This window comes from Lissotriton vulgaris, chromosome 8, assembly GCF_964263255.1.
Source record: "Lissotriton vulgaris chromosome 8, aLisVul1.2, whole genome shotgun sequence".
NCBI lineage: Eukaryota > Metazoa > Chordata > Amphibia > Caudata > Salamandridae > Lissotriton > Lissotriton vulgaris.
This window is the reverse complement of record NC_141696.1, coordinates 429,429,486-429,455,204: the sequence shown is the minus strand read 5'-3', so window position 1 is coordinate 429,455,204 and position 25,719 is coordinate 429,429,486. Positions and strand designations below refer to the sequence as shown.

General features: G+C 43.0%; 1 protein-coding gene across 1 annotated transcript in view; it reads right to left on the bottom strand.

Annotated features, from left to right (window-relative positions):
* LOC147697138 (cohesin subunit SA-2-like) overlaps positions 1-25,719 on the bottom strand; it is a 741,253-nt gene that overhangs the window by 358,690 nt on the left and 356,844 nt on the right. The window contains exons 18-19 of the mRNA XM_086934206.1: positions 14,478-14,567; positions 2,965-3,168 (exon numbers count right to left, since the gene is read on the bottom strand). Coding sequence (XP_086790332.1) covers positions 2,965-3,168; positions 14,478-14,567 — 294 coding nt within the window. The remainder of the gene's footprint in view (positions 1-2,964; positions 3,169-14,477; positions 14,568-25,719) is intronic.

The following is a 25,719-nucleotide window of genomic DNA, read 5'->3' as shown; positions in this document are numbered from 1 at the left end:
GTCCGCAGTGAGACTAGGGGGGTCTTAATATGGGCATGTAGTCCCTTATAGAGCCTTTTAACTATAAACCTTCCATGGCCTATGTAATGTACAATTTGAATTAGAGTATGTGTAGCTGATTGGTACCCTGTGGGGTCCAATATGTACGGAGAGACCGCATAATAGTAGCGTGAAAAAGAGAATGTGGTAAACCATGTAGCTGAGTGAAGTCTTGATGTGACATAAGCATACCCTCTGTGAATATATCCCCATTGTCGTGATCCCTGCGTCTTCCCAGGGCAACAGTTTAGTCACTGCGAGCATACCCAACAGCGCGGATATACCCATCAGAGAAATATCAGGGATGAGTTCATATATCGAAGAGCACATTTAAAGTAGGTGAGTGCGACCTGTTGCAGTAGTGGGAAGTGAAGGGTTTTTGTCGTTCCTGGAAAGGAGTAATCGGTGAAGCCTGTCCATTTTCAGCATTTGTTGCGTAGAGCCTATTATTTCCAAATGGTGGTCCGCCAACCAGTAGGACAGCCACTGAAGCTATCTGGCCAGATAGTAGGCTTTAAAATCAGGAGCACCCATTCCTCTCTCGTCCGGTGGTAATTGCATTTTAGGTAGGCCGACCGTAGGTCATCCAGCACCCCACATAAGTTCAATCAATAAGGAGTTTAGTATATTGAAGGTCGCCGCAGGGATAACTACAGTCAACTGAAAAAGCAGCATTGCAAGCAGGGCAATATCACAATCTTAGTATATGTTAAAAAAAAAGCAACACAATCTTGGTCTTTCAATGCACAGTCCCCTCACCATGGGTTCCTTCATGACGCTCTACGCTGCTGACAGGCAGGCAGTGTGTGAGAGCTGCAGACATGTTGTAGGAGCACAAACAAAAAAACACAAGAGGGAGCACTAGACAGAACCTCTTTTCCGTAAATGAGAGTAAATGCGAAAGGTGCTTACTAGTCTGACTCCTGAATAGCCCACATTTCCACATATGCACCAACTCGATTTCCTTGAGCACGTTAAACTACGCTGTTGTCGGATGAAACGCTACTGCATGACATTAGAGGTTTACATATATGCAAACAATCTTTTAACCTGTACTGAAAGCTGCAATTGTACTGTCAAATAATTAAGTGAAAATAGTCCTTCAACTTGGCAACTGCTATTCCATGTCTTTGCATTTTGAAGTGGTGAGATCTGCCTGTAGAAAAGGGCCTTAATGTTCCACATAACGTCATGGATGGTTAGCTCGCTGCAGTGGTTTTTTACTGCTATTCGATGTATTTGCATTTTGGAGTGGTGAGATTGGCCTGAGGATAAGGGCCTTAATGTTCCCCCTCTTCTGCATAATGACATTGATGGTCCTATCGCAGCAGTGATTTTTACTAAACATCGAATTTGAGTTCAACTCCATTATTTTCATTTATTGTATCATCAGGGGTCTAAGTGGTGGATTGGAATAATTACTGAAATAACTGAATTGTTTTGTCAGTTGTGCTCAAATTTCACAGGCATGCCACGCTGGTTATATAAAAAAAGCGGTTGTATGACCGCGGGTCCTGCCTGCAACAGCAGCCAATTAATGAAATAACTGAATTGTTTTGCCGGTTGCGCTCAAATTTCATAGGCCTGCCGAACTGGTTAAAAAAAAAGCGGTTGCGGGAAGCGTGTCCTGCCAGCAATAGCAGGCAGGAGAAAGTCATTTAGGAAAATAGTGCTCACAGACTGTAATTAAAACATCCAGAGTAACAACACATGTAACAGGGGCAGTCCTCATGGGAGGTAACAACATGAGAAAAGGAGGTACTAAGGATAGACTACTAAGTCTATTGACGAATCAAAAGCCACTATTTACAAAGGACAGTAACAGGAGCCAATTGAAAAGATGGGCGGAGCTTAAAGTCCACACCTGAATACAGCATGTCTCAAAGAGACAACGCAAGTGCTGCCTACAAAAGACCGAAAAAAGAATATACCTGAAGAGAAAAGTATATAGCATTTTATAGGACACATTCACATACACCCATAGAGAGGGCGATGCTACAATGACATTATTTAAAAAAAACAATCATGGACAGAGCAGGGAATGCAAAAAACATAATTAGGGTACTGATTTCAGGTTTGCCAGATTTAGGTGGGGAGACACTTCATGGTTGGAGTGAAAGTTTACGGCTGATGTCCTGAATTTAAATCCAGCTGTTACAAATGATTTGGCCCTGAAGAGGTCACAAACCACATGCAGATCTCTATTGCAACCTAAATATTGGATCCTTCGATATGGCAGAGACCTGTGGGTGGGGAGGGCTTACGGGGCAAAGGGAAGCTTTTGAGAAGAAGGAGGGAGTATTTCATACCCCCCCCCCCCCGAAGTTACAGGCGTAGGGTTTGGATCACTCAGACCTGCATGCAATTTTCGTAGGTCCTCGATGTTCCATCGACCATTGAGCAAACAGGACCAGTTGTAATTGACCCATATCCTTCTGTGATTATGCACCTAACTAGGCTAACTCCCTATTTTAATTTTTAAATGCTATCATATTCAACTGTAAATGATCGAGCCCTTTCAGTTGAAATCCAACATTCACTTCTGCAATTAGTGGGCACACTTATCCTACAAGGCAAGCTGTAATGGTTTTTAATTACTACAAAATATGGAATTTATTGTCTCGTTTTTTCCCTTTTCTACTTGACATGAGATTATTTCGAATGAGAAAAAAAAAATATTTGGGAACTTTTCCTTAAGAAAACATGGTAGCTCTCCCAAATAATACTCACGCTACACTTGAAAACCGTGCACGCCATACTCTACTTCAATGTGAAAAGAATATGATTAGCAAGTTAGGATATCTCCACTAGAAAACCACTGCACCAACCACTGGTTTATATAATTTCTCTGATTTTAAAATAGTGATTAGGTATTTTTGTCAAAGTAGTGTACTAGAAGATAAACAGGCCCTTCTTAATACCCACCTCTGCCATAAAGGTATCCAGCATCTGGTTCAGCGTTCCCACAATTCCGTTTAACAATTCATTTATGGCAAGACTGACTTGGCTGTATATTTCCAACTCCTCGTGGTAAAAAACATTATACATTCGGGAACAAGCCTCCAACACCTCTGCACCAGTGTGCTTTTCCGCTATGTTTCTCACCTCCTTCAGTAAGGCGTCTAAGTGCTACAAGTAAAAAACACAAAAAAGCATTAAAAAAATCTAGCCACCAAATGCAAACATTTTAATATCAATGAATCAGAAATGTAATTTCGTTTTAAGAATCTAGCTCAACTGAAACATATTGCTTAGAGTATAAATAAGGTGGAGCAACAATATTTACTCCGACTATGCAATCTCTATTGAAACTTCATCTACAGACCCTGTTGTGACTGCACTTTAGGGCATATGTACAATAGAATCGACGCCGTGCGCCGCCACTTCAGAAACGCTGGGCCGCACCATATTTACAAGAATATGGTGAAGCCTTGCGTTTCAATTTAGCTGCCTAGTGGCAATGCAGGCTCCCTTGCACCATAGTGCAAGGGTGTCTGCATTCCAGGGAAAGAATTTTCATGTGCAGGAATGTGTCCCTTCCTGCACATAAACAATCTTTAAATGGCGTTTTGTAACATCTATGTGAGCTGCTTAATGCAGCACACATTGAAGTTTCAAAAGGTCATTTTTTTAAAATGATTGTTTATGTGCAGGAAGAGATACCTTCCTCCACATAAACAATCAATGGCCTTTTGCTGTTTCTATGTGTGCTGCACAACGCAGTACACATGGAAACAGCAAAAACGAGGAGAAATTATTAATTTTGGTGCTGTCCCATATTTACGCCACCCTTGTAAATATGGGGCAGCATTAAAATCAATGTGTGTTGCGGTGGAACGCCCACTGCAACACCCATTGCCATCCCCTTTCCCGCTATGTGTAGCATGAAAGGGTGCCTTATTTACAAGGCAGCAGTAAGCCACGTTAAGTGGCTTAACGCTGCTTGTAAATAAGGCAAAGCCCCTATAGCCACCACAACGTCCTAAAAACTGATGTTGTGGTGGCGATAGGGGCTTGTAAATATGCCCCTTTGTTTTCTTATAAAGTTGGTAAATATTCCTATCAATGAGAAATGTCATAGTAAGGAGACATTTCATGGTTGTTGGGTCGTCAACCTTTATGACCCGGTAGCGCACCCAAAATACTTGCCTCAGCCTCTTGTTAAGGGCTTGCAGGAACGCTGATGAGACTAAGATATGGTTTGATCCTGTGTCCTCCCATTACCCTTTGTGTATTTGATGTATGTCCTAAGTGGCAAGGGTATGCCCAGATGTGCACCATGTGCACATTGTCACTAGAACCAAGCTATACCTGGCAGTGGAACCTTAACTAGGGCAAAACCTGTCCTGGGTTGTTTGTGTTCTGGTTCAGGAAGGACCTGACCTGCTATTTCCGGCTGAACTGTTCCCACTGGAGCAGGGTCAAGACTGATTTGCATGTGGCTGGTTCCCAATTGAGGTGGCATGGTGTGCAAAATAATGATGGACTGGGATGTGCCCGAGTAATTACCAGTGGCTGAGATATATCCATCACTTTTATGTATACTAACGTATTTAAGCAGCACACAAACGGGAATATAGTGAAAACACAACACAAGAAAAATCCTGAATCAATATAGAATACTAGAGTAACATTTAAATAAATAAAATAGCACCAATATGACGAAAATCCAATAAGTAGAGCCGGAGTTATGAATTTTTGTAGCTTCAGGTGAATATATCGCCAAAAAGCAGTTATATGGTTGCGCTGGACTGGGTAAAAAAAACACGTTTAGGCCCACCACAATGGACTGCGGGTAGGATACATGGACCAAGTTTATCCCAGTAAAGATGTTACCTTCTCAAAGCCCCAAGTCCATGCAAGTTGCCTCTGCTGGAACTTTGCTATGGTGGGGGTTGATATCAGCATGACAAGTGGTCATTGCCTGAGCTGTGCACTGGCGAGAGACAAGTGCGGTCGCTGTTTAAAGCAAAGAGCAGGTCACCATCAGAACTTCGTGTTGGCCGGAGACGCAGCAATTGTTGCTGACACAAGTAGGTCACATGTAGTCGTGAAGAGCACCAAACATCTGGATTTTTAACTGGAGGTAAGTTTTGAAGCAGGAGAACACTCTGATGTCAGCCAAGGGTCCAGGACCTGGGGACACCTCTTGGGAACCAAGCTCAATCAAGCAGAGGCCAGCAGCATGGTTCAGGTAGGGCAGTTGCAGGGAGGCCTCTCAAACCTTGTTTTGACTCTTTAGCTCAAACAGAAGGTCAGCCAACTGACCCTTGGAGTCACTTCTCTGGATCCAGGGTCCAAAGCAAGCAGGTCCAGTCTTCTTTCTTCAGACAGCAGGGCAGTCCTTCTGAATCTCCTGCAGGTCCAGGAGTGTTCTGATTAGAGGTTATGAAAGCGCCACATTTATACCCAGGCCAGCCTTTGAGGGGGGGGGGGAGTGTAAACCTCAACTTCCACTGAAACACTAGTAAATGACCATCGGAGGATTGGTTTTATTAGAACATATACAATTTTGTTCAAATACAAATTATTTATAATTATAGAAAGGTGAACTCCTAGAGCTGTGATAACATGTACAGTTGGTATTTAGAGCGGTGATCGGAAACAACGCAACAGCACATTGAGTGTGAAATAAGCGAGTGAGAAGTGCGCTAGAGCTATACAATATATACATCAATAGTAACTGTGGAGGATGCATAGTTGTTTAATCCATACTCTAAAATAGAGTTGCAGGCTCCTGAATTGCATATATACAGTACACTATTATAGTTTCAACATTCTAATTATGTAAGAACTGTTTATTTGATTAAGATTAAGATAGTCGGCATGAAAAAAGTGTCTAGAGCGCTACTACTTTAAACGGGCAAAATGCTGTTGCTTACAATGCCTGACATTCCTAATACTGATTGGACGTCATGATCCAAAATATGAATGACACTGTGGCTGAAGGGGGGGCTCACTGCCCTACACTATGTTTGCTGCCTGTGGACAGATCTTAAATGGAAATTTGCACACAAGCAAGCAACAGCTGAAGAGGGCTGACCCAAAGCCCTTATATGCAGTATCAGTATTTTTTTTTATGTAGAATATTTCCTTGTGCTCTGAAGAGACATCTAAAGCTGCCTCTAAAACAGAAATAAAAAAATTAACTAAAGTCAGATAGGCTATTTATATGATGGTCAAAGAAAGTATTGTCTGTACTGAGTAAGTGAGTACAATCCCACAAGCAGGGAGAGGTATTCAGAATTCTTCAATATCTGTCAAGATACCATTATGTTGAGCTGTAAGTTTAAAGTATATGGGGTAATGTTTTGTTCACCATGAGGCTTCAGTTCTGCATTGTAACCAGTAAATATACTGTTGCGGGGATTCTGCCCAAGAACAGAACTATGCGTAGGATTATGGGACCTTAGTGCATAGGGACTGAGTCATCCTACCACATTAGCACCCATGAGCCCAGGACAGGCTAGCTATAGTGTCTCACTTGCCCTCCTACTCACTCACAGAGAAAGAAGTTATTAGACACCCTAGAACACAGCACTCCCGGATCTCTCAAGACTCACAGTTGCAAGACACACCCTTTCGCTCACACTCTTGTTCTTGTCCTCAATAAGATCTGACAGAAACACAAACAAGTTTAAAATATTTATTTTAACTAACATGCTCTAAAATGTAGTTACGTGCCACAAGAAACAGGACAATGCATAATACAAATACAGTCAGGATAGCGGCTAGTCCATAATATAAGTCAGGAAAGGAGATGTCATCATGAAAAGGCAATAGAGCCTAATCTTCCTCCTCTTGCTAAGAAGCTGTATTATTATATATTAGAAGATCTCTGGGTTTTGTCTGCAGATCCCATAACACAGTCTATAGATGATAGTTCTACATCATAGGCACTGCCTCGCTCTTCTCCCTGGAAAGATCGCTCTCCAGGTGTGTGTCTCCCTATGCATGTATCCCCCCAAAAAACAAAGTATGAGTTCCAAACAAAAGCTGCATTGGTATGTTTTGTCTAGGTTCTAGGGCTGGACCAGAACAGAATAATAAGGGGCATTTTTATTGACCTTGTACACAATGTTCAGACTAAATCCCAGGAATTGACAGAAAGTGAAAACGGCAGACAATTCTCATGTGAAATGGACAAAGAAAGTCTTTGCAAAAATATAGGCTTGTAGTAACTGTCTGCAGAGCTCATGCTAACTTAAAGAAAACGACAATGTCCCCATGAGCCATGTGACAATATACTGGGTAACACCTCACCTAATGGTCCTATAGATCCCTCTTGTCTTCAAGAAAACTACTTTTCGAAAACCAACCTAACTGGTGATAAGTCTTGCCCAAAGAATGAAACTAATGTTGTTAGGTGCTTTTAACAAAATCATATAACCTACTTCGTTTATATCTAGGTCATCCAGTCAAGTAATTAATGCCTGCCTGTATATAACTTTTTAACATATATAGAAAAACTATTAAAACAAATGTATTATTTTCAACAGATAAATGAAACTTACCACTCTACAACAAAAATACACTTTGTTCAAAATTATTATTTCATCAAATTGCCAATTTCAACATTACCTATTTGTGGTATTTGTTTGCTACAACCCGATAACTCTAGAAGTTTGGGATATGTAAATTGCACTGCTTGGATAGACAGAGTCTGCCTTAATAAACACTGTTTAGCCAAAGGTCTAAATTAAGGTATTACAATAGTGAAATATAACATACAGAGAACAATTTGGGTCAAGTCCTGAGATACTTAATTATTAATCAAGCAAACTAAGGAGAAGGATTGAACAAAATGAGACAGAGACCTGGCTTAACCTTACATTGGCACTGGACATCACCACGGACATCCCTGCCATCTACAAAATCATCAGGAAAGATTGTCTTAGCAAGCCCAGAGGCGAGATCACCATCATCTACAAGCACACCATCACCTGCACCACCTCCTCTGGCATGCCATCCACCAACATGTAACACCTGTCGTTCAAACTTCATGTCGCAACCAACGTTACTCTGAGCGGTACTCTCAACTACAGACCACTGAAACCATAAACCAACTTCACTGACTCCATTGCGGACTTCTTTGTAACCCTCATCCTCAATGCAAGCAACTACACCCTCCTCAAAGACGCCACCTGGAAGACCACAACTTGATATTGCTGCTCAAGAAACTCAAAAACCTAGGCCTCTTCCAACCAGTAAACAGGCCAACTTGCATCATCATCTCCAGGACCAGATTTTCACCTCTTTCCAAAACATCTTAGTCAACAAGAGCACATCAATCACCCGGAAAGACCGTGCCCTCATGAAGTTCAGCATCCTTGTCCCACTCCAACACACATAACACACACATACACACCACCGCCAGACAAGCCCCAAAAACTGGAACAACATACTGGACAAGGACTGGATTTCTGCTGTCAACATCCACCGGGCCGATCACAGCAGCCGCCTCCTAGAAGCCATAAAAATATGTAATAGCTGGATCACCTCCTGCACCGCCTTCTTTCCCCTCAATACAGTGGTTCCCAAACTTTTTTGACCCGTGGCACCCTTGACCTAATTGGCAATTGGCCGTGACTCCCCACCATTTTTTTACCGGTGGGCGGGTGGGGGGGGATCACCGAGGCGGGGCGCACACTTTGCGAACCACTGATCTACATCATCCCATATATACAAAGGCAACTGCTCTAAATGATGGACAGAGGTTACGTCCTGGCAATCAACTGGCATGCCACTATGTTTACCATGTGTTGAGGTAAAAGCAAACAGATGTTCTAATTGAAGCTTTTTTAATGGGCAGGTCCTGTCTGATACTAGCTACTTGCAATTCTTTGCTTTAGTAGGGAGATTTCAGGCACTTCTCAGTACCTTTGCAACAATAGCATTTCATGATTTCCTAGCACTGGTACAGATGAGAAAAGTCAGGAAATCATTTCTGCACATTTTGTACAAGAATAAGTGACTATTTACTTTTATGTTTTAGCACTTCTGTGACTCGTTTTACTTTCCGAAATATTTTAGCTTTCGGAACTTTAAATACATGTGCACACCATGCCTGAGCTTCTCTGATATTAAAATATAGACCTAACCCAAGCAGGTTCTCCGGGGGCCTGCCTGTGTCCCTTGCTATTTATACCATGATTCATCTGCTTTGCTTTGTCAGCCACCAAAATCTATTAAAATATAATGGGATTACCCGGCAAGTCATCAGGATCTCTTCAGCAGTAGGAAAAAATCAGCAGTATCGGAAAGGTAGGACCTAATCTTGCGGTTATTACTCATTCTCACCAATCGTTCACCAGAAGACTGCAGCTGATTACAACCGCCACAGTCTCTGCAAGATTAATAATGGGTCAGCCAGCCGACTGTAATTCTGGTGGGTCCAGTATCTTTCATTGCCAGGCACATCGACTTTAAGATGTCGTGATCTCAAGCACAATGCAACAAGTTTTCAGGGCTAGTGCACGACACCAAGACTTCTTGTACCGGGACCCAATGTATGTACAAAAGAATCAGGCCGTTTTGCCTCGTATTCATCTTGTACTATGGCCTAATCAAGATACTCCGGGTGCACCGTACCCCACACTTCACAGGGGAAGGGATGGAACATTTCTCAGGCTGCAATTTCCACGACCCACATCCATGGCGGCGGCGCGGCACCCATGGCTTCACATCATGGAGCACCAGGGTGCCGCGGCGCACACTTTGGCAACCACTGCCTCAAAACATAAAAATATATATACATTAAAAAATAAAAAATTACGTCTTACCTGACGCTGGATCCACTCAGTTTTCCTCCTCTACCGATCCTCGGCTGGTGCACGCTGCACAGGCTCCCATACACCAATCCTAGTGCTTCTCTCATGCTAGAACTACTATTCTATATTATAGAGAAGCGCTGGTATTGGTCCTGAGCAGCCTGCTTTGCTGCTCAGACAGTGCCTGAGAGCCTAAGGCGTTTCTCCACCGGGCTGTTTAGCAGCTGTATAGAAATGCAAAGTGCATGTGATGGTTTGGCTGGCCTAAAATGACCTGCCAAACCGTCATGCACACTTAGTAGTGTCCACAAATCCTCCTCCTGAAGTTCAGGAGGACGGCCCGACCCGGACAAGCAACTCAGCTACCCAGCAGATGCAACAGTGAAAAAGAAAATGATAATAAAATCATTTTATTTTTTAATGTTGCCTCTGCTGGGTAGGAGCAGTAGGGGGACAGTCTTCCGCCATAACGGATGAGCCACCCCTGCTCTCAGAATAGTATCACGGAACAAGTTTACAGACTACATGACCAACACTGCTGACTGGATGAAGACCAACTGTCTGAAACTGACCACCAACAAGATCAAACCTATTATCTTTGGTAAGAGCACCTCACAATGGGACTCCGCCTTGTAGTTGGCAGAACTAGGGTCCACCCTTTTTTCCCATGTCAGGAACCTTGGAGTCATCATTGACAGCAAATTCAACATGACCACCCAAATCAACGCCATCACTATCTCATGCTTCCAGACCCTGAAGACACTGAGGAAGGTTTCAAAATGGCTCCCAATTAGCACCCAAAACACAGTCAGACACGTCCTTATCACAAGCAAGTTGGACTACGGGAACACCCTCTACACCAGGATCACCAAACGCACAAGAAGTTGGCAGACCATCCAGAACACAGTGGCTAGAATCACGCCTGCCAAACCTAACTCACAACTCACCTCACCTCAAGGAGCTCCACTGGTTACCCATATACAAACCAGCACAATTTAAACTCCTCACTCACACCTACCAAGCATTACACAACACAGGCCCAGCGTACCACACTAATCACATCTTTTCACAAACCCTCCAGACACCTACGGTTACCTAGACTCTGACTCGCACACATCCCATGCATATGGAAAATTAGATCCACCAGCCGAGTATTCTCCTAAAGCATGGAATGACCTGCCATTGCACATCCAAGCCTCTTCTTCACTTCTGAGGTCTGCAAGAAGAGGAAAGTCTGGCTCTTCGAGTAGTCTCATCCTGCCCTAGGTAAGGACAAACACACACCTGCTCAGCACCTGGATACCCTTCCGAGTGATAGTGCCCTACACAAACCAACATAATGCCCATGGTTTAAATGAACATCAGATAAATATAAGTTATATTTATCTGATTAGGAGTAGTCATTCTGTGCAGGCAGTGTGGACCTGGATATGCTGTTATTAAATCTTCTTTTGAACTAAGAAGTATTTTTATTATAGGTCATATTACTCACCGCGGAGGGATTTCATTGGAGGTCTCCATCAATCAAATCATATATTGTGCCTTCTAGTAAATACATTTTCTGCGTTTTTTTTTAGTTTCATCATACCTCAAATTATGAGTCTGTTCTTTAAATCAGATTCTGACCAAATAATATATAATGAACAGGCATTGTGAAGTTTAACACATTAATGGATTTTACTTTACTAAACCAGTACGTGTCAAGACCTGGCACATGTGTACTCAGAAGGGATCAAGCTGTTTGAGGCCTGGTTTAGTGCCAACACATTATCTATTGTATGAAGGATATGAAATGAGAACTCCAGTTGATGACTGGTCCTTGGCAGATTAAAACTTACTTATACCTGTGAACCAAAATCTTACAGTGTTACAAATAATGAGAAAAACTACAGGGTATTACTAGGTGTGTTGACTGGGGCACAACTTGTTTTTGTTATGACCATTCATCTATTTGTACACATGTGACATATGATCATTACAGAACCCTAGAAAATGTTTCTCCCCTTTCCGGACTACTGAGCAGGCGGTAAGATGGAACATCAGTTTCAACCGACCTATAGAATGCATACGACCTAGATGAAAAAATAAAACACAGAAACATGCTTTCTTTAATGAAGAATGCATTGAATGTCTCCATTTTTAAACTTCTGGGTGCCAACAAAAAGTAGTTTAGCCAATCCTACCACAATTTTAATATAATTCTGGTGGTCTGTAAGCAACAATCCTTTTGACCGTTGTAATGGATTGGCAATAGCTAAAGGTACTTGCCAGGAGAGCTAGTGCAGACTGTAGAACCAATAAGAATGGCTATGACACAGATAAATGCGGTCAGACACTTCATTGCTTTCGTATCTATCTGGTTTTGTCCGAAGAAAATATTCTTGAGAATGTTGTGGTTATGTCTGACCTCCTTACTTGCTTTCTTTTCCAACCAAAAGTTTGATGGGGTTTCTGCACAAAAAACGTTTTGACCTGCGAGTTCAATGTTGTGTTAAAATATTAACCATTGTACTCTTTTGCTCTATGTAACAGTCCATGAGATAAAGAACTTTGAGACAAGGCGCAGCTGTTCCCACGCTACTACTTCTCCAAGGTGAGTTAACACTTAAGGCCCTATAACGATTTTGGGGGGAGTTTCCTCCGCCTGACATTGTCTCGGTCAAGAGACTCATCGAAACCCGGTCGGCGGTCCGCCTGACTAATTAGGATGCGACTGAACACTGTTTGGTCGCACTCCTATACTTTTCAATGCTCCCATAGTAAAATTGGGAGGGGCAGTTCATCCCTGCACCCCGTGGCAGGCACCTCAAGGTGCCTGCCCCAAGGTAAGGGATCAACAGCGGGGCACCATAGGTGTCTCCTCGGCCTCCAACCAGAGGCCATGCACCAAAGGGGACCCTGCTGAGGGCACCCTAAGTCGAGTTCAGACAGCCGGAAAGGTCGGCACAGAAATGCTGTCTCCTCTCGACATCATAACCCCTCGGGCAGAAACAGCCGCCCTTGGGATTACTGAAAGCATTCCAACAGGTGGACGGGCTCTCAGAGCCCATTGGAAGCCAGTCAGAATGAGCGGTTGCATTCCTTTCTGACCTACTCCATCATAATGGACCAGTCGGAAAGGAATCTGACCGGCTGATTACGATACGGTCGGAACGGCTCCACGTTCTGACCGCATCGTAATCGGCCCCTATATTGTGTTTAGAATGTTTGAAAAAATTTCTGAGCAGCATTTATGTATGATGTCAGTTTATTCTCAAAGTTTCTTCTGCACAGAAGGTATGCATATTGTGTATATGAAAGGTGCTAACTGCCTCTCTCCGGTGATTCTAGATGTGTACGGATGGGTGTCTAGAAGCACTTAGACGTAGACTAGATTAGTTGGTTCACTCAGAATCCTCTCAATGTATTAGGAGTTAGGGCAGTAAAGAGATAACAGCTACTGAGAAGAAGTTACAGCACAATCTCAGAGTAGAGCAGAGCTCAAAGCTACGCCTGGTACCATAACCTTTTAGTAAACTTAAATAATGAAGAGAGAAGTTTAAGTCTGAGGAAACAGATTAGTATTTTATGAACAGAGCTGCACATGTTTGATTAGTGCTAAAGACTTCACAGAGTACAAGCTAGAAATATGTACCATCTTGTGTAGAGCATGTTGTCTGGAGAGAGGCAGTCCCTGACTTAACATTTCAGAATCAGAGAGTGAGTCCACTTGGACATTAGTCGCAAACACCTTCTGAATGAATGCTGGATTTTCAAGAATTTAAGGCTGCATGTTTTGCATTAGTTTAGATTTGATACAAGCACGCACACAAAGAGTTGTAGATCACCCAGCCCTCGCGTCCTGAAGGCTGCCTGAAAAGTGTATTCATCTTGAATCTCCCAACGAAGGAAAAGAGGTTTGTGAGACTATCTTCACATTCTATTACTACTACCTTGGTGATTGCTTAACCTTAGCACAGGTATATGTCACTAAATCATATTTATGTAATTTTTTTCATAAATGTGTTGTTAAAAATCTGTTTGGTTTTATGTTCTCCTTGAGTGCGCCCCCCCATCATCACTAATAAATGTTATAGTTGCGTGCAATCAGCACAAGACATTAGTATAGTACTATAAATTAAGTTTTGTTTGGTGAACGTAAGAATAGGAGTTACACTATTTAGCTCTGCATCACCACCAAGTAAGCTGGTTACCCCTGTCCAGATCTTCACATATGGCTAGGCTGACCTGCATCGGCACACTCCATGTTGGCACATTCCTTGTGGTTTAAGCAACATTTCATTTTGTGCGAGAAGACAGTGAATGAATGAATGAAAATACATTTATAAAGCGCAACTAAGGCTTCACAAGACGGATCCTGGCGCTAGAACAAAACAAGGAAAGTAAGAGAGATTGTAAGGGTTATTCTAAGGTTCAAGGAACAGGAAGGTCATAAGAAACTAATACACAAACTATGTGGGGGAGAATTCTGAGACAAACTCATTTGCAATATCACGCATGACACTTTAGACTTTGGAGTAAAACTAAGGAAGAAGACATTACAAAGATGCTAACTGATAACCAAACAGGTTAAGGGCTTGCATACTACAAGTTCATAATTTCCACATGTGCACAGAGATTCTAACCTTGTACTCAGACCTCCAAGTTAGGTACCATACATGTACATACCTCCTCTAGATGATGGCTGCTGTAAATATTCAAGTCGAAATACTGAGGAATCTGTACCAGACCCGTCACTTTTTCTGGCTCTGCTGAATACTAGAAATGAAAAACAGTATAGTGAGCAGGATGCCAACAATCCGTGGATAAAGTAAAATTACCTTTATTTTCTGTTCAAATTATTCAAATATATGGTCCTACAAGATTTAATATCACATTAATTAAAAAATATGTAAGCCGCATCCAAGAATCTAACTATTCAAGAACTGGCTAGCACTGAAGCATTCTGACTTCTTTATTATAAACAAAGGCAGATCGATGCCTTTTGACCGCAGACAGGTCTTCACCAAAGCGATGTGTTGTGATTACTTACCTGGCTAAGTGTGGGGGCACCCACAGACATAGCAGGTCAACTCTATACACAATAATGTTTGTGGAAAACAGATTCGTATATTGTTTCAATTGTAATGTATGAAAAATGTTACTTGCACTATATGCATCTGTTTGTGGCATTTAGTGCTGTAGATTGACATGCTGCGCATACTCCTGCCATTTAGTGTTGGACTCGGATGTGTGCAACTTGTTTTTGTTCAGGGATGTCTTTTCGAGTTATGAGGTATAGTGACTAAATGTATCCCTGGTAATGCACAATGGCATAGGTTACATTGTTAGATTGTTTATTCAGTATGGAAAGAAAAGGCATAGATGGAGTATAAAGAGTAGAGAACAAGATGACCATGCAAGGTACAGGCAAAAGAAAAAAATACCATCTGCAACTACCACAAGTGACCAGGGAGGAGGGCGGGAGCATGTGAATCTACAGCACTACACGTCACGGACAGATGCTTAAAGTATAGGTAATGTTTTCCATTTGTGGGATGTGTAGCTGCAGATACACTCACAGTGCCTAGAATGTAAAGCAGTCTTTTCAAAAACGGTAGTTTAAATGTTGCAAACAATTGAAAAAGCGTACATAATATAGCTTGGCCATACTTAGCTTGCTCGCGGACCAAAATATCTGCACAATAATATTTTGTGAATGTGTGGGGTGAGGTTTCTGTAGCTGCTTGGCAAATGTCAGCTAGAGGTATGTCCCACAAGAAGGCCATGGAAGCTCCTTTCTTGTGAGTGGAATGTGGCCTGGGAAGGGCAGATAGGGTTATTTTTGCATTGGCGTAACCTGTCTGCATGTACTTAACAAGCCAGCATGCACCCCCTGCTTTAGAAATGGCATGCCTATGTGTGGTTTTGAAATAGATACGAAGAGCTGTTGTGTCTTTCGAAAGGATTCTGTCCTGTCAATGTAAAACATGAGGGCTCTTTTGATATCCAAAGTATGAAGGGCGCGTTCAGCTACAGACTGTGGATGTGGGAAGAAGACTGGATGGTCTATAGTTTGATTGAGATGAAAACTGCAGACTACTTTGGATAGGAATTTATAGTTGGTTCTGTGCCCTTCTACGCCTCGCGAACCACCTCGATCCCAACCTCGAGCAAGGTTTGAACTTCTCTGAAGAAAATATCAACATGGTGCATTGATGTTCGGCTAAATACTGGAGGAACATGGGGAGGGTTAGACAAAAAAGGTAAGAGATAACTAAACTGAACTGCTAAAGATTCCACCGGTTTCAGATGACCATTTAAGGGGCAACTAAAGCAGCCAGGCAAAAGCAGCAGCAGGCAGTGCTGGTTGCTGAAGAGTTTTGAGGGCTGTCTAGTAGTGAAGAAGGTAAGGTCTGTCACATAACCCAGGAACATCTGGTACTACTGGTGAAACCTGCGAGTGGGAATAAAAAGAATAGTGTGCCACTGCTCGACTGTAGTTCAACCCGACTTCAGGGATGATATCATCTCTAATCAGATGGAGATTGGGGAGGTGTTGAAACTCATTTTGATTTCATATTATTGCATTTGATTTGTTTTCAAATGAATTATGAAATTACATGAAGATGGCAAACAGACTGGGAATGAGTCTGTGGCTTGGAATGGGGTCAATCTCTCTTTTTGTGAAAAGCAAAGTAGAGTTTGGTTTCACACTGTCTCATGGTCTTGGGATGCATGAGGGAGCATCTTTCGTATAACTTGGAGTTGAATGTCATGCTGAGCCACCAAAGAATTACGTTGTGTCAGTACCCAATATCTACTTCCTGCAAGTGTGGCGAAGCTTAAACCCTGTCATTTTAGGGGAGACATCCCTCCACGCTGTCATGTTAACTCTAAAAGAGTTTGGTAAAACCCTGAAAAAGCTGGAAGCAGAGCTCTGGGTCTGAATCATAGAGAGCAGAACAAGAACACCTGTGAATGCGCAGACGTGATACCTATATGTGGCTCCTGGCATCACATCCAAATGGCAGGATGGAGTCATGGTGAAGCTGACTACGCCACCTGCTGGTACACTCAAGCTATGTACTGTTTTCCAGATTCAGTTTGTTACCTGGGAAGATTCAAGAGGTGAGGAATCCATAGTTAGAAGTATCCATCAAAAATTTCGTTTTTCCCAATTAGATTTGAGTCCCAGGGTGCTTTATTCAACATTTGTAGTTCTTTATTTAAGTTCCTTTCTTAATTTCGTTAATCTTTCGAGAACTATTTGTAGGCACAGTAATGATATGTTTGTATTAACAAGTTCTTATTTCAGGCCGAAGAAAGCCCAGAAGGTAACCCACCATCTTCCTCAACCATGTAAAGCTGTTCATTTTATGCATAACAACCAACAGTTCATACAAGTGAGAACCTACTTCGGTTTCCCTCCATTCACCAAAGAAAGTTCTCACTTTTACTGATCCCTTAATTCATTTTAACTTGGTGCTCCCAAGACCCACCATTTTGCGCCTAATTGAATTGACACTGAGACAACGAAAAACGTGTGGGAAATGGTTGCTTTCTACTCTCCCAATAATCTCAAAGCTTATTTTTAGTTACATTTTTTAAAATCTTGAACTATTGAACTGTGCACCATTGACAACATTCTCAGCTTTTGAGTAAAGCAGGTTATTGTCTACTCTTCGCCTCACCTGTAGCTCTATCAACCAATTTGCTTACTTTGGCAAGTGCTACAGTCTGCAGGAAATCAGTCTGAATCTGAAACTTAAAGTCTGAATTGTAAGTTCACCTGCTGTAGCCTTGTTGTTACATATATTTTTGAGCCATCAGATAACTTAAAAAATCTTATTTGCATATACTGGGATTTTAAAACAGTCTTAGATCATTAGATTCATTCCTCAATTCTTTTTCAGACATTATAATTTAGACATCCTTTAAAAGTGTAATGGATGTGGTCAGGATTTTGTTTTCTGCTACATGAGTGGATTTAGGTGATAGTCATTGATTGGGGCATAGATAATCCCTCTCATAAGCACCAAATCTTTAGCTTGATGGGTCTCTCAGCTGGTCAAGCAAATACGTCCTCATTCCCTAGTCCACTGTAGCAGGAGTCATATGCTCCAAGTGTGAGCTAGTTGTTGGATTAATCATAAAGTATTCCTTAGTCAAGGGAAACTTTAAATTAACAGTCTATTTTTCACGAAGTGCATCTTTGATTTGATGCCACCTGTGAAGTTTGAACTCTTAACTGATTGATTTAAAATGGATATTCTTTTCACAGTTCGAAATGGTTGAAAAAACAGAATGAACTTCGCAGATGAATATCCCATTTACACCTGCAGGCTCCCAGGCAGCATTGCCTGTCCGTACCTTTCAGACAGATGGTAGTTCATTTTGTGCACCATACTTGGTCACTGTTGTAGTAGTGGGCAATGGGAATGGTCTAAGTCCTTTCCCCAATTGAAAATCTCACAGCCGGCTCTTGGAGCACCATGCGGGAAACCTTAGGTGAGGTAGGGGAAAAGAAGCAGAAAACAATAAAGTGAACTGCGCTAATCACTCTTCGATCAGAAACTCTCCAGTAAGGTTGATACCCTCCACCAATCTGGCTGTTCTTATAGTGGTCAATGGAATCACAATAACCCAAAGCTGGCTATTTTCCCTACTAACAATGTAATCGCCCCGCTCTTGGAGTACAGCTGGTGCAGAATCATATGAGGCAAATAATATGCTGCAGATCAATGATAAAGTTGTGGTTCTGAAATTCTGGACCCTGCTATAATATGGTTCAGAGGCCCAACACTCGTGTCACAAAATATCATCGTACCATGACGAATTTGGTGTCTACAGACCGGTAACGATTAGGACATTATCCCAATGCATTTGCGTTGTGATTGAGTGATGCTATCACCTTTAAATCATGGTTTCCGTCCCGAACTCTCAGACTCCATTTTGTGAACGGCATCCATCTTGTGGCTTGCCCTCATATAGTCAATTGATTAAGGCCGAGTTTGATCTGAAAGGACACGTCCACCTTAGCTGACTTCCCCATGACCTGGCCGAGCTGACTCCACTGCCTCCAGCTGAACCTGTTCAGGCAGTCCCTCGCCCAGTGGCCGAGTAAGATAGCATCAAGGCACGACATGCCATAAACCATTCACTACATACAAACCGTGTTATCCACACACATACACCTGTCCATGTCTCTTGTTTATGGCCAGTTTTACGATGAGGAGGTGCCCGAGTTTATTGGGGTTTCATCGATATCTGATGGTAGTTCTGGGCCGAGCTGGGTAATCTATCACTAACTGTACACACGAAATTATAGGCTGACCGTCATGACTGTGCTTTTCCTTTTGTTGAACAAATATGTATATGGTTGCATCATAAAACAAAGAATTCTTGCCTGAAGTGTAATATTTTGTATAAAAGGAGATGGCTGGTTCTGTAAAAACGAACAGTCTCCTGAGAACTTACATCCCGTGCTGTTGTACTTCTAGGACACTTGTTACTTGGTTGCAGCCAATAAAACTCGATCTCTGACTTCACCTAGAAGACTCTGTGTTTCTGTGGTCCGGAACAGGGAGAACTCAGAGGTCTTCGGGTGTTATCCCCTGGCACCACCGGGTTCCTAAAAACCCGGCACCTCAGTTGGCGCCCAACTCGGGGCGGTATCAAGCGGTATCGGTCCAAGCCAGATGTTCGTGAGGAGCTTCGTGTGAAAATTCCAGAGGACGGCCAGCCACTTCAGCGACCCCTGTATGTCGACATGGTTCCGAAGGTCTTTGCTGCGAGGTTCCCCGCGTCCCGACGGCTATGAAGGACTGCTGCCCTGACTATCGCCCTGTCTTGGACCCAGTGATCCTTGGTAGAGCGAAACGATAGACGAGTCTTCTAGTGACGTCATCGATCATCAATACTTCAGTTAAGTATAAGTGGAGCGTCTCCCAGTCCTTAGTTTGATTCTTAGTTTTGGTATCTTTGAGATACACCTTGTTTGGAACTTGCAAGCGCCAAAACCAAGGGATTCGTGTATTCACGAACATATCGTATTCGATAATCCTTTGAAGTTTGAAGCTAGACTAGTGAGCGAAGATGCCTGGTCTTAGCAGACTTGGAAACTTGTTTTGTCTTGGTTGTAGTAAGGACTCCCGATTAGAGGATTCGTGTCCGGTTCCTCCGATTGGAACTCCAACATATGAGCTCTATATAAAGCACGGAGTAGGTCCTATCACATATAATGAAGTATGGATGAAATACACCAGAAAGAATGGTGTTTTAAAATGGCCCCAATATGGTAGCTTTGACGCAGAAGTTTTAGATAACCTCGAGGTCAAACTTTTTAAGAAGAAAGCCCGGCCGGTGATGTTTGACTCTTTTCGCTTGTGGCGCAAAGAAGCCAAACAGAAAGAAATGAAATTAGCTAAGAAAAATAAAAGAGGTATGTCAATGGTGCAAGCCGCCGTTGCATACAGGGATAATGAGGAAGAGCAAGAGAGTGAACAAATGCTCAGAAGCAAGAAGTTAGCAGTAGATAAATGCTACCCAATGTTACCACATGAAGGACAAGGTTCAAAAAGGACATCAGAGAAAGATCCATTAATGTCCCATTTACTGAGTTCACCACCCCCATATGCACTAGATGCTACTGCACCCCCGAAGCGTTTTGTTATACCGCGCCCGGCGCACGAAATGCAGCTCTTGCACAAGCACCAGCTCCTCTTCAGCTGGTTCCTACTTCTCCGGCGCAGCCCTCTCAAGGGCCGCCGCCTTTGCTACATACTCCATCTACTGTTTCTGCGACTTTGCCTACTGCTCCAACTGTCTATCATGATACTACTTCTGCCACTGCCTCAACTTCCTCTGCCACTGCCTCGACTTCCTCTTTACATCAGCCCGTGTTTTCTGGCACGTCTGCCTCTCCGCAAGCTTCTCCTTCTGTTCGACCGAGAGTGGCAAGTACTGTCACTGGTCTGTTCTCACCTTTCTTTGGGTCGCCTAAGACGACCCCCAAAACAGGACGTAGACAGTTGCGTAGTCAACTGCCTGATTATCAGGAAAGAGAAGTGCTGAATGAGTTAGCACGTAAATGGGTTACCGACACTGTAAAATATGATGTTCAGTCTGTTATGGAAGTCTTCCGTCAGTGAGATGCACCCACTCAGAGATATGTATTCGAAGAGATGTGTGTATATCTTTGCGAAGATTTGGAGACAAATGATCCAAAACGCAAAATGCAGGAATTATTCCGTATGCGATTCAAATTTTATGAAGGCATGATTGTAGGTGCCGATGTTGAACGAGCAATAGATTTATTGTTATCTTATAGGAGTAAGGGAAATGTATCTAGATCACTATATGAGGATGACATATTAGGTAGGAAAAAACCGCGACAGTACCCCATGAGAGAGGTTCCCCCAGTTTGGAGGGAAGGTGATGCGAACGCAAATCCACCAATTCCACCACATTTCCAGCGTGTATGGGTGCATGTCCCCTGGAAAAGATCTGAAGTTTTAGCACTCAAACAGACATTGCCTGATCCCCGTAAAAATCCTGCAGGGTATTATAAGGAGTTATCACAGACTGCAAGCTCATGTATAATGAATTTAGCAGATGTAGACATGTTGTTCGGGATTGCTGTCCCACAACCCTTATGGAGTAAGATTCGTCATGCAGATCATGATCAAGAATTAGGTGACACATGGGCTAATATTACTGCTGCTGATGCTAGACAAATTGGTGGCTCTAAGCCTGAGCCTCTGGTAGCTGAACTTCCTGGTAGAATTATTACCTATATGAAGACTTTAATGCCTGAATTGCGTGTAAATTGGGACAAGCTGTTTGCATGCAAGCAGAAGAAAGATGAGAATGTGTCTGACTTTTTCACGAGATTTGAAGAGACTTTCGTCGATCATAGTGGTCAGGATTTGGCTACCGAGGGTGGCCAAAGATTGTTTGTAGATAAGTTTGTACATAATCTACTTCCTGAACTGTGTAATAAATTGAAAGATTCAGAGAGTGCTTGGGCTGTTTCCACGTCAGCGCAGATTTTGGCCACAGCCCAGTACTATGAAAATAGACGCAAAGATGAGCTAGATAAGGCAGACAAAAAGACTAAAGATTTGAAAACTAAAGCACTTCTCCAGCAAGCCTATCCGCCTCGCACTACTAGTCAGCCCGATTATCAGCAACCTCAGCAGTATTCGAGAAACTCGCAAAGGTATGAGTCTTCTCAACAGCGTTTGCCTTATGGTCCGAATCAGTGTGCGTATTGCAAAGAAGAGGGTCATTTCAAGAATAGTTGTCCAGCTCTATCGCGACGTTTGAATGGTGTCTCTGGTTCATGAGGTAGAGGTGTTCAACAGGCTCCTAGGGGTAGGGGCCGTGGAAATTTCCCCCAGAATACTCCTTCTTTCCCGCCTCAGAATTCTATGAACAGCTTTGACCAACAGAATAATGCGTCTTCTAGGACAACTCAGTACTATGCTGATGACTATTACGCAGAAAACGAGAATGAGGGTAATAATTGCTAGGACAGCCATCGACAAAGAGAGGGAGTTGTTTCAGTTCCAGTAGATCAGAATGGACCTTATGTTGAGGTGATTACATCAGGAGTGTCAGAACCTTTTCTGCTGGATACTGGTGCTACAAAAAGTTCTATTATGCACTCAAAACTTCCTGGCGCACCTTTGTCTGGCGAAATGAATGTTTCCGTAGGTTTTTCTGGCGCCCCGGTTAGAAACGCGATTTCTAGTCCTATGCCCCTTTCTGTTGGGCCATATGAATTAGAAGCACCCCTCATTCTTACAACAGGTTGTGGCGAAAATTTGTTAGGGTTGGATTTGTTGAAGAGATTATATGCGACGTTGTACTGTTCTCCTTCGGGAGTACAACTTACTCTAGGAAAGAAAGTGATTTCCCCAATGTATTTGTCAAAGGAAAATATTCCAACTGAATTGTCATCTCTTCCATATATACTTTGGGCTACTGGTTCTAATGATGTGGGTCTTTTGGAGATAGCACCATATGTCATAACATTGAGAGCTAACGTTAGGTTGCCATGTATTCCCCAATACAAGATCTCTAGCGAATGTGAAAAAGCTTTGTTAGCGATCGTTTACGATCTGATTGAGAAAGATGTCATTGAAGAGACGACAGGAAACATTTGTAACAGTCCTATTTTGCCAGTTTTAAAGCGTACTGATCCGTCTCAGCCACCTGTGTACAGATTTGTAATTGATCTCAGAGAAGTGAACAAAATTGTTGTGCCACAGTTTCCAGTTGTGCCCGACATTACTGCCCTATTGACAATGGTTCCAGCTTCAGCCACTTGGTTTTCGGTGATTGATTTGAAGAACGCTTTCTTCAGCATCCCGATTGCTGAAGAGAGCAGGGATATTTTTGGCTTCAATTTAGGAGGACGAAGCTTCCGCTTCAAACGCGCTCCTCAGGGCTACTGTGAAAGTCCATCTATATTCAGTCAAGCTCTGAAATCACAACTTGACACGATTGTTCTACATGATGGTGCGACTCTGATTCAGTATGTAGACGATCTGCTGATCGCTGCAGATACTGAAGAGATTTGCAAGGAAGCCACATTGTCGTTGCTGCGTCATTTATGTGACATGAAGCACAAAGTCTCCCTTTCGAAATTACAATTTTGTCGACAAGAAGTGACCTACTTAGGTCACATCTTATCGAAGGAGGGAAGGAAGCTGACCCCAGAGAGAATACAGGCAATTGCAAAATTGAGTGTCCCAAGGACACAGAGAGAAGTGCGTGCTTTCTTGGGCATTACATCATATTGCAGGCAATGGATACCAAATTTCTCATTGTTAGCCAAACCTTTGCTGGCACTAATCTGTAAGGATACACCCAATCCTGTGCCTTGGTCTGAAGATTGTCAGAAGAGTTTTCACGAGCTGCGTGATGCGTTGTGTTCGGCTCCTGTGTTGGGTAACCCCGACTACAGTAAACCTTCCACATTATACGTCCATGAGAGGGAAGGTTGGCATTATCAGTCCTGACACAATCCTTTGGGGACAAACAGCGTCCATGCGCGTATTTCTCAGCGACTCCAGATCCTGTAGCTAAGGCATTACCAAGTTGCTTGAGGGCCACTGCTGCAGCAGCTGTCTGTATTCGACAGTCTGCTGGGTTAGTAATGAATAACACTCTGATCGTTGAGGTCCCACATGCAGTAGACATTTTACTAAACAGAACGAAGACACAGCACTTAACTAGTGCTGGACTGTCAAGTTATGAACTGACACTATTAGCGAGTCACATTCACATAAAGAGGTGCGCTACACTCAACCCTGCCACGTTATTGCCCATTCCAACAGAGACAGATGAGGTCGAAATGCATGATTGCTGTTTTAGGACAGAAGAAGAGACAAAAGGGAGAGTAGACTTATTGGACACTCCCCTTCCTGAATGTAATGATGCTTTATGGGTTGATGGTTCATGCTTCAAGTTGCCAAATGGTGATACGACTGCAGCATATGCGGTGACAACACTGCACACGATTGTAGAGACTGCGCGCATTCCCCATAATTCTGCGCAAGCAGCAGAGTTAATTGCACTTACAAGAGCGTGTGTGTTGGCAACAGGAAAGCGAGTGAATGTGTATACTGATAGCCAATACGCCTTTGGCGTGGCTCACAGTTTCGGACGATTGTGGCGTGAACGTGGGTTCCTGACGTCGCATGGTGCAAAGATACAGCATGGTCAGCTAGTTAACGAGCTTCTCGAGTCACTGACCTTGCCACTACAAGTTGCGATTGTAAAATGCAGTGCACACAGAAAGATTCAAGATGATGTTGGTCGTGGGAATGCTTTGCAGATGAAGTTGCGAAAGAGACTGCAAGGAACACAATGAGTCGAATGTATGTTGTGGGTCCTGCGAGATGGATTGCTGATGTAGGTATGTGCGAGGACACTATCGAAAGTGTGAAATCCATACAGTCCGAAGCGACTGAGAAAGAGGTGAATGAATGGAGAGAAAACAAGGGTAGATTGGATGCGAATGGTTGTTGGGTTGAATTGTCAGAGCATCAATGCTGGCTGTTACCCGACGCATACGTACTTGCAGTGGTGACAATGGCTCGTGGGATGGCTCATATCAGTGCGAAAGGAATCTGTAAGTTGTTGGCCCCAGTATGGCAGAATAATGGCACCCCAAAATGTGCAGAGAACTTGGTCAAGAACTGTATGGTGTGTTTAAAGTACAATCCCGGTAGGGGAACTCCAACTCCAGCTGGTCATTTTGCGCCTCCAACGTATCCGTTTGAGGTTCTGCAGCTCGATTTCATCCACATGGAGAGGTGCAACAATCTGAAATACGTGCTTGTTGTTGTTTGCGCCTTCTCCAGGTGGGTAGAAGCGTATCCCCTTAAGGACAACACTGCCTTGTCAACTGCCAAAGCCCTGGTCAAAGAATTCTTCCCTAGGTACGTTTTGCCTAGAATGGTCTGGAGTGATAATGGAAGTGAATTCGTGGGACGAGTGATGAAGAGAGTGTGTGAGTGTCTAGGCATACACCAGAAGTTCCACGCTGCAAATCACCCCCAATCAGCTGGTTTAGTAGAATGCTACAACGGCACCCTAAAACTCAAACTAGCCAAGATCCAAGCCAGCACAGGTCTTAAATGGCCTGACGCCCTGCCTTTAGCACTCCTATCTACCAGAACGACTGTCCATTCTAGACTGGGACTTAGCCCACACGAGATAGTTGTGAGAAGTTGGCCTGATATGCAGTGCTCACTATTCTAGTGATCACTATGTATCAGTCCAAACAACCCTTATTGATGATTGGTTGTAAGTCAACCGATAGACCAGCTATCCTAGTAGCATGGACAAGAGCAGTCTTTAGGCTAGACTCTAGAGGGCGTGTTAAGCCAGCTGTTATACCATCACATATACCCCT